This window comes from Colius striatus, chromosome 4 (assembly GCF_028858725.1).
Source record: "Colius striatus isolate bColStr4 chromosome 4, bColStr4.1.hap1, whole genome shotgun sequence".
NCBI classification, from domain to species: Eukaryota; Metazoa; Chordata; class Aves; order Coliiformes; family Coliidae; genus Colius; species Colius striatus.
In genome coordinates, this window is record NC_084762.1 from 86,135,052 (window position 1) to 86,144,652 (window position 9,601).

Here is a 9,601-nt window from a genome sequence, read left to right on the forward strand (position 1 = left end):
TCACCTGGAAGAGGACATACACAAGCAATTCTGGGATGAATTACCCAGAGGTTATCTTTTCCTGGCCTTTGGGGACTGTATGCCCAGTTTCTGCACTCCAATTAGTAGGGACAGCCCCACAGAGCATAAAGTCTGGGGAATCCCTGGGAGAGGAGGCTGTCCAGATACCAGGAGCCTGTGGCAAAGACTGTGGGATGCAATGTGTGTGCACCTCTGTGCTTGCTCTAACCTTCCAGATCGGGCTTTTTTTGGAGGGGATAACATGGCAAGGGGGGCCTTTTGCCCTTCTTAAGGATCAGTGGGTGCCATCCTCCATTTGGCTGCCAGTAGCCTGAACCAAGCACCTGTGCTGGCCCTCGTGGTACAGGGCCAGCATAAGGTGACTGGCTGTGGCCTCTCAGAGGCATTAAAGGGACGAGAAGCCAAGAAGGTGAAGGATACAGCTTCCAACAATCCTCAGTATGGCCCTTCTCCTCTGTGGGGACAGTGAGTGTCACAGGAGCTGAAAGAGGAGGATCTGCAGGAGGGTGAGGACCAAAAGCATGCACTTACCTCAAGTGCACCACGTGTTTTTTATGCTGACAGCTTCCCTCTGCGTCTCAGTCTGAGGAGGCTACAGGGGATGCCGTTACATGCTAATAACACCCATGGCTATGTTTGTGTGGGCTCATTGCTGTGGTGGTGTGTCTACACCCTTCCCCTGTCCCCCAAAACACTGACACCCCCCACCTCACGCTATCTCAGCTGTAGGAAGCAGCCCAAACATGCAGCATCCCACCAGCTAAATTAGCCCAGCAGCAGCCTCCCGATCTTAAAACTTCCAGGAAGGGAAAAGTAAAACCAAGGTCTGATAGATCCTCATGCATGTTCTACCTATGAGAGGAACAAAATAAACCAGCGTGCTTTGAGAGCTGTGGTGACTCGCTCAGAAGCAATCTGCAGACATTAACGGAATTGTATTTCTGGGAAGAAAAAAAAGAAAGGAAAGGAAAACACAGGCCCTGGGATATCCCTTTATGGCATATGCATTTGATGTTTAAATGCATTAATGGGACTGCTATGCTATGACTCATCCCGCACAAGAGTTTCATGTGTTTCTTAAAATACACTAGAAGTAGCTGAAGGCATGCACGGGTTTGCTGTGCAGTTATCTGTCAGGAATCTGAGCAAATACCTGCCTGCACAGCACCAAGGCCTTCAGAGCTGGGGGGAACCATCCTGAGCCCTCGCTGCTGCTCGAACAGACCAGACTTAGGCAAAACCAAAAAGGGACAGGAGCTGATCCTGCAGAATAACAACAGGCAGGCTCCCTGTGTTATTAGGGAAGCCTCAGCTGTGAATTACCGAAAATTTGCATGTATGTAAACAGAAAAGCTGGAGAGTTTCCTTCTGAAGCGCTCTTGTCAAAACTACAGCTGTCTGCATTTTTTTCCAGGGATGATTTGTTGTCTGGTTTTCTCTCACTTTCCTCCCGTTTACTAACAGTCCTGGCTGCACATCTATTTACTCTTCCTTTAAACCCCCCCACTTTTGAGCCTGCTGGAGCTCAACTCTGCACTTCGCAGGTCACTTCAGCTGCTGCTCGCTCTCGATGCTATTCCTTTTTTGGAGACCAGATAGTTTTAACAGGGGAAACACCCAGTGCAAAGTATTTCTGACAGTGCCCGTGGAAGTTGTGCTGATCGGCAACCCATAGTTAAGGCACAACAGCTCTGTGATGCGAACCTTGGGATGAAGCATCGTTTAGTCATTAGTGAAAAGCAAGAAACAGGGCTGGGGAGAAGCCATGGCAAACGTGTCAAGCTCCTGGGAGTGGAGCTAGGCTCACTTTCTCTGCACAATTACCCTGGCACCACTTTTTTGGGTTTTACACATCACACGAGGCGCCGCTGTCTCGAAAGCACTACGCTGGAAATTGCTGGCACAGTTTCCCAGCGGCACACGCCAGCAGCACTGGATCGACCCACTGCTGCCATTTCCAGGCCTCCCTTTTTTGGGGGGGGGGGGATGGAGAGGGCGGGGGGTTGCTCATCGTTCAGTACCGGTGACTTTCTTGTTGTCTAGAAAGCTCGTTCTGCTTATGGGCTGGTTTTGTGGGTGTGCAAGATGGGGAACCGCAATTGTAAGAGGTGACCTCCCCGGGTGCTGAGGGTGATGATGGTGAGACATCCTTGCTTCGGACCCACCGCGTCCCCGGTACCCAGCGGGTCACGCAGCCAGGCGGGGCGGCGGGGGACCCGCCGCCCCGCCTGGCTGCGTGTCCCGCTGGGTGCCGGCGTTGCGGAAAGCATCGGGCGGAGCGGAGCAGGCGTGTCCGAGCCTCCCTCCTCCCATTTCCCCCGTGCGTCAGGGCCAGGAGGTGGAGAATCACTTTTTTTTTTTATATACTCTTTTTTTTTTTAAAGCCTCCAACTACTTTAGCACGGAGTCGGCAGCAGATGGTGGAAGCGACCCGAGCTTTCATCGGGGAGATGCGCCAAACCTTCACCTCCCGCTCCTAAACACAACAAAACCTCCCCAAAGCCCACAACCTTCCGCGCCCGCTCCCCTCCATGAGCCGCCCCGCGTCTCTCCTGACGGCCGCCCGCTGCCGCAGCGCCCCGGCCAAGCGCCTTCAACCTCTCCACGACGGCCCCGCCGAAGAAACGCCGCCGGCCGCCAAACTCCCTCGCCTGGCCGCCGACTCCTGCGGACCCCCCGATTGCCTCAGCGCTCCCGGTTCGCCGTGTCCGCCGCTTTCCCCCGCCGGCGGGGGGGCGGCGGGTCCCAGCCTGATCGCGTCCTACCTGCTGTTGCCGCTGGCCGAACGAGAGCAGGTGTCGCGGGCGCTGAGCGTCAGCTCCGGGCGGGAGCTGCGCTGCAAGGTGAGCGCGGAGCGGGGACGGGGCTGGGGGGAGCTGTGCCTGTGTCTCTCGTGTGGCTTTCTGTGTGTCTCGTGTGTCCGTATGCGTGCCCTCCCGGTGTTTGCGAGCCGCTTCGGAACCGCTCCACCACCCGCGGACATGCCTTGCAAAAAACATCCTCCCCGCTGCTGCTCCCCCCACCCCCGCGGCTGGAAATGTCCGGCCGGTGAGGGCACTTAGACGCGCTGGAACTACCTCGGAATACCTTCTATCAAAAGCCTTTGGGGATGGTGGATTATTATCCCCCATCCACCCCCCCCCCTCACCCTTTTCAATATAAAGTGAGCAGGAAGGGTCTCAGTGACCGCTGCGAGCGGTGTTCCTGCCGAGCCCTGGCTGCCCTCCAGCTCCCTCGTCATTGTTTGAGGAGAGTTGCTACGCGAGCGGCTGCTTTCAACGCCCTTGAGCACGAATTTGGGTTTAATTTCCTCTTTACAGGTGTTCCCCCTCAAACACTACCAGGACAAGATCCGGCCTTACATTCAGCTACCCTCACACAGAAATATCACCGGGGTCGTCGAAGTCATCCTTGGGGACACCAAGGCCTATGTGTTCTTTGAAAAGGACTTTGGGGACATGCACTCCTACGTGAGGAGCTGCAAAAGGCTGAGGGAAGAGGAGGCTGCCCGACTGTTCAAGCAGATCGTCTCTGCTGTAGCTCACTGCCACCAGTCAGCTATTGTACTCGGTGACCTCAAGCTCAGGAAATTTGTCTTCTCTAATGAAGAAAGGTAAGTGGTTGCCACCAGCCAGCCCTGGGGTGAGTGGGGAGGGAGGAATGCCACGTCCAGAGACGCAAAAAGTGTCCCAGGGAGTGGAAACAGCCATGTCGGCCGGGCATCAGCTGTGCGCAATCTGAGTAGGTCCCCATCACGTGTGTGTAGTAGGTGACGGATCTCACCGGTACACACTTAGTTAGATCTCGACTGATGAAAGAGAGGAAGCTCGCCAGGAGCTTCCTCTCATTCAGCAGAAGTTCAGTGAAGCCTGCTGGTAGGCAAAGGGACGATAGTTTGGATGCTCTTTTGTGCCAGAAGATGTCATGTGTGCCTCTCATTCAGTGTGGAATGAATAAAAGGCAGAGAGAAGGAGAGGAGGGAGGCTGAGGTGATGGACTGGGGAGGGGGAATGGCCCATCTGAGGGAGCAGGAGGTGTGAGGGGCTGGGGTTCTGGTCCCTCCTTGTGCTGGGGAGAGCTGCCCCGTGGCAGAGCCATGGTTGGGAGAGGGGTGCTCGGAAGGAGTCTCCTCGCTGAAGTCCCCTGCGTTACTCAGCTAACTAGAGAGTACCCGTGTCCTTTGAGGCTTTTATCCCCGTTCTGCTACCGACCAGGGTACTTTCTGTGCCCTCTGTGCCTGTGGGCACACGCAAAAGGGAAGGTGGGACACGGTCAAATATTGCTTTGGGAAGAAGCACTTTGGTAAAGCTTAGCCTAAAGCCTAGATTTATACAGAGGAGATAAAAAATCTAGTTGTTAAACTGATTAGGGAAATAATTCAGTATTTCCCTGGACTGTTTGCTGCTCTTGTAGTTCCTCACCACACATGGCACTGTCAGAAGTACATTTTTAATCAGCAAAACCAACTCTGACTAGTTGCTTATCCTGTGAAAGCTAAAAAAAACCCCATAAGTAGAAGATGAAATAGGGTTGTGCTTAGTGTGGTGAAGCTGGAGGTGATATTACTGAAGCAGAAGAAAATGCTTTTAAAGAAGAAACAAAAAACCCTCAACCAAACTGGGCTAACGCTTCTTCAGGGTTTCGTTTATAAAACATGATAAGAAAATTAACCAGCTCTGCCCCTCTGTAACAGAAACAACCGTATGTTGACATGCAAAGAAAGTAATTCCTTTGAAGGAAACTATTGCAGCTTTTCCCGCCCATGAGAAGATGAAACATTTGTTGAAATGTTACATTGCACACAGTCTCGCTCATTTGGAAATAACGCGTTGCACAGGCGAGTGTCATGTGCATCCCATTTGGCAAGAAGAGGGTTAAGCAATGGCAGGCAGACTCCGGCTCCGGCACAGGTGCAGTTTCAGGGCTCCCACAGCCAATCCTGAGCCCACGGTTCTCGTTGAGTCATATTTTCCGTTTGCAGAACCAATGGGTATTTGGCGAGGTCACGCTGAGGACAGGCTGCAGCCAACGCATCTACACCCGAGCGGGGCTGCCAGACAGTGCAGAGCCCTTCCAGGGCGAGTGATGGCTTCCTCGCTGATGCAGAGCTCCCCTTTCCCCCCCCCCGAAGGAGCGGTTGGGGTGCTCCCATCACCAGCTGGGAGATGCTGTCTGCCAGGGTACACTCCAGAAGGGCAAAAAGAATAATGATTATAAAACTAGAATTAAAAATAACAGACAAAACTGAGGAGAGCCAGTGATTCCTGCAAGTGTGGAGGGGAGCTGGACTTTTGCCCTTTGCAAAACCACGCAGCTGGGTGCTGTGTGAGCCGTGTGTTGTGTGGGATGCATCACAGCCCATTAACTCCGGCAGCTGCAGCACAGCCTGTGTAGACAGAGGGTGACTTGCTGACGTTCCTCGAGAGCCCTCTCTTGTTAAAGCCCTGGTAAATAAGCCAGCATCGCTGAGCACCTACCCCATGTGCAGTGCTCCACTCCCTGTACACAAGTCGAGGAGCCCAGGCAACATCTCCACTGCAAATTTAAGTGTTCCCTCTCCTTTCCTTTTTGCCCATGTGAGAAGGGGAGCAGGGGTTGCTGCGGCGGGAAGCTCACTGTGCTGGCTTGTGCTTAGCTGTGCCGTTGCTATTTCTAACCCCTGGCCTCCCCTCCTGCCCTCCCTAGGACTCAGCTGCGGCTGGAGAGCCTGGAAGACACCCACATCATCAAAGGCGAAGATGACGCGCTCTCAGACAAGCACGGCTGCCCGGCATACGTCAGCCCAGAGATCCTAAACACGACAGGGACTTACTCTGGAAAATCGGCCGACGTGTGGAGTTTGGGAGTGATGCTCTATACCCTGCTGGTGGGACGCTATCCCTTCCATGACTCGGACCCTAGCACCCTGTTTTCCAAAATCAGACGTGGACAGTTCTGTATTCCCGATCACGTCTCCCCCAAAGCCCGATGCCTCATTCGCAGCCTGCTGCGGCGGGAGCCCTCGGAAAGACTCACTGCTCCGGAGATCTTGCTTCACCCTTGGTTCGAGGCAGTCTTGGAGCCTGGATATACAGACCAGGAGACGGGAAGTTCGGATCAAATCGTTCCAGAATACCACGGAGACAGTGACGATATTAGTTCCTTCTTCTGCTAACCCCAAAATCTCAAGGGCCTCGGTGGTCCTTGCCACCGGCATCCTCCTAGGGTTTCCTTTTTCCACGTTTGCAAACTCAACAGCATCTTGAAGTGCCAGTATGGTCAGAAAAGTGACCTCGTTGAAAATAAACGCCAACCCATAGATCTCTGCTCCCTGAGCGTGCTCAGCGTTTCATCCTCTTGCTCTGCGGGCAGATCCATCCCATCAACCCTGCAGGCCCCGTGCAGCATTGCCAGAGCCACCCGCTCTTCTCCTGCCTCCCCTGTCCTTCACCGGTGTACCGGGTCGTAACTCGGCTGCAGAGCCTCATGGCTGCTGAGGTGTGAGACAGAAATGAAGCCCCGTCTGCTCTCTCAACAGTGGCTATGGTGGTACAGAGCCATGACCACAACGCTTCAGTGGGGGAGGCCTCCAGCTGAGCAAATGTGACAGAAATGGGTATAAAGGGGAGCCAGCCCGGCGTGCTGCACCGGCCAGCTCGCAGAGCAGCTTTCTGACTGTGAGCACACTTTAACGAGGGAAGGAGGCCTTTGCCCGCCATGGCCAGCTGCCCGCTCGCTGCCGCTCCTCCAGCTGATCCTGCTTGCAGAGGCGGAAAGCTCCAAGGTCCACCTGTAAGACAGATCACCGCTGTGGCTCTTTCCAAAGCAGGCACCGATGGATCTCCCAGACGGATCCCCTCCGATTCCATTCACTGACCAGGAAAGCATTTTAAATAGACTGAAGCCTCGCGTTACCGTGGTGTAGCCTGGCTCACTTGATGCCCTCAGCGAGCTTGTCAAGTAGCAGGTCTCGTTAGCTCCGAGTGCCAAAGCGTATCCGTTTACCGACCCGTAACACTATCAGCTGGGGCGCCTTCCCTTGGGAAATGAGAAGGGGCATCTTGTACAGTACATTTAAACACCGTCGTGTTTTCCTACGGGCTCAACTCTTAAAAACAACACATCTCCTCTACTCTTCCCCTCAACACCCCTCAAAAAGTTAGTCTTAAGAGTAAAATCTCCATATGCCCTTAGTTGATTATTCAGGTATGTCGTTTGCCTCCAGCTTTGGGGGTTTTTTGTTCCCCTTAAAAAAATTGGGTTGGTTGGTTTGGTTGGGTTTTTTTTTTGCATGATTGTTCATAGTCTTTCCAATTGTACGTGGATAATTAATATATCTGAATCATTAGCTGCCTGGGTTGGGGGTAAGTAAAGCTTAGTCCTGCCTAAAACTTGTGCTTCGTTTCACATTTGTGTCCGGTGGCTTGTGCAAAGAGATATCCATTCGCCTGAGGCGAGAGCGCAGCTTCCGAGGTGGCCGTGGGGTGGGTAACACGTGTGTCCCCTGGTCCGTGTGTCCCCTGGTCCATGTGCCCCCTGATCCGGCACAGTTAGAGTGAAGTCATTTTAAGGGTTAACCCTCGGCAAGCTGCAGTCCCACCACACCACACGTTGCGAGAATGCCATGTATACCTCATGGACTGTGTACTTTGTACATAACTTACTGTTTGGGGTTTCGTTTCCTTGTTTTGTTGTGCTTTCTCCTAATAAGAGACGTCGAAGAGCGATTTAATGTGAATTCTTGTTGGCAATACTAACTTGACAGAATCATGAGCATTAAGAGCAGGGCGCTACAGCTCTCCATTGCACTAAACCTCTCATGATTGCTTGACATTTGTATCTGTGATACAGTTTAACCCTTCTATGAGAAACAGTACGTTTGTATATATTGGTAGAAAACTCTGCCAGGAAAGCTAAAAAACACTATGTCCAACTTGTAAATATGTGTATGTATGTGGAAACCTGGATGATAAAGTCTGACTTGTAGAAAGTTTTAATAAACTTGGTTTCATAATGTTTGTCCTCAGTTCTTGCAGTGTCTCAAGAGGAACACAGCCTGAGTACATTTGGTTTAATCTGAAAAAAAAAGGGGGTTGACGTAGAGGAAGATCAGCTTGTCTGTGATCCCTGCACGTGCCGGGGTCTGAGCCCCAACTCCCCCAGCTCTGCCCAGGGAGTAACCTCATGGAGATGACTGGGGACAGGGGACAGGCTATTGCCTCTTGTGGGGGGTGGAAAGGGCCTGAGATGTCCCCAGAGCTACGTGAAACAGGGTATCCTGTTCATCCGATAAGCAAGGAGGAGAGCAGTTGCAGCTCTGCCCCTGAACTTCAGAAAGCCTCTTGCCTTTCAGCACGTGCATTCATTTCCATCTGTGCCCTGTGAGCAGAATTGTGCTGTGGCACTGTGAGCATGTCACTCTGCACCTGCATGTGTGGCAATGTGATGCTCAAGCCAGTGGAAAATCGGATCTCAGGTGTCCAAAAGTGAGCAACCGTAAGCACGGGTAGCGGTTGAGAGCATTAGCTTTAACAGGGAGCAGGAGCCAGTGGGCAAGGGCTTGACCCTGCTGCTGGGAGGCAATGCAGAGGCCACCCGCTGCTCCCATTGAAAACGAAGGGAAGGATTATTAGAGCTGCTTTCCTTTGTGGCAAGAGGAGAAAGAGTATAAATAGCAGCAGTATCAAGGTTAGAGAATGTGCTTTCCTGAAAGAGATCAAGCCACTCTTGTAATCCACCCGGAGCGGTGAGATCATCGCTCACAAGTAGAGAGGAGGAGGAGGAAGAAAGTCTTGGTTTTTATTTATACTTTACCTTGTGTTTAACTTTGTCCTTTTGCTTGAAGTCTGTTCACCAGAGCAACTGCTTCAAGGGACCCCTTTGAGCAGGGGCAACTATAAAAAGGGGTTTGCTTTTAGAAGGAGGGGTGGAGGGAGAAAAGGAGGGAGTAAGGACCTGGTCAGTGATGAAGCAGAGTGCGCTGACTTTAATTAGGCACCTTGACTCCCACTCTGAGAAGTCAGCAATCTGTGCAGTAAGCATATTTTCTTAGCACTTGTTGAGTGAATGTCAGACACCAAAATATCTCAAGTTACTTTACTGATGTTATTCTTGCAAGACTTGTAAAAATACATGTGCCACATAGGCCGGCTGATTGAATTACCCCCTGCCCTGCCGCGCTTTCGGCCTTGGATGGGAGCCCTGGTGCATCCTTTTAAAACAACCGCGGGAGGTTCGTGTTTCCGTGAAACCTTGAAAACTTTCAAAACACCTCTTTTGGGTTTTGGTTGTTTTGTCTTTTTCCCTTAATCCCCTTGCAGTTAAGTCACCCTTTGTAGGTGAATGTGTCGATCATCCCATGACTTTATTTCACATGAGCTACGCTGTAGAGCAATTAAAATAAACGCCAAGTTGTAGTAACGTCTGCAAAGAGCCTGTGCGTTGCTTTAGGGATTATCATGCAACATCCGTTTGTACAGCAGAATAAATTGCTCTTGCTTCGTAACCCCATCGTTTGTATTGTTGTATACAAAGTTTCAGAGCGTGTTGAAAGAAGCGGCATATTAAGTGATTAAACTTTGGTGGTGGGTGTGAGAACTTT

At 52.0% G+C, this 9,601-nt stretch overlaps 1 protein-coding gene across 1 annotated transcript; it reads left to right on the forward strand.

The window, feature by feature from the left end:
• The first annotated feature begins 2,415 nt into the window (after positions 1-2,415).
• Positions 2,416-8,014, forward strand: TRIB1 (tribbles pseudokinase 1). Its single transcript, XM_061995962.1, has 3 exons — positions 2,416-2,864; positions 3,342-3,634; positions 5,707-8,014. The coding sequence occupies exons 1-3, from the start codon at positions 2,553-2,555 to the stop codon at positions 6,173-6,175; spliced, it is 1,074 nt and encodes a 357-aa protein (XP_061851946.1). The 5' UTR covers positions 2,416-2,552; the 3' UTR covers positions 6,176-8,014.
• The last annotated feature ends 1,587 nt before the right edge of the window (positions 8,015-9,601 follow it).

Excerpts from the sequence above, each read along its gene's own strand:
- TRIB1 (XM_061995962.1), top strand. The coding sequence starts at position 2,553 with ATGAGCCGCCCCGCGTCTCTCCTGACGGCCGCCCGCTGCCGCAGCGCC. Across the intron at positions 2,865-3,341 it reads GGCGGGAGCTGCGCTGCAAG|GTGTTCCCCCTCAAACACTA; the intron begins GTGAGCGCGGAG and ends TCCTCTTTACAG. Across the intron at positions 3,635-5,706 it reads GTCTTCTCTAATGAAGAAAG|GACTCAGCTGCGGCTGGAGA; the intron begins GTAAGTGGTTGC and ends TGCCCTCCCTAG.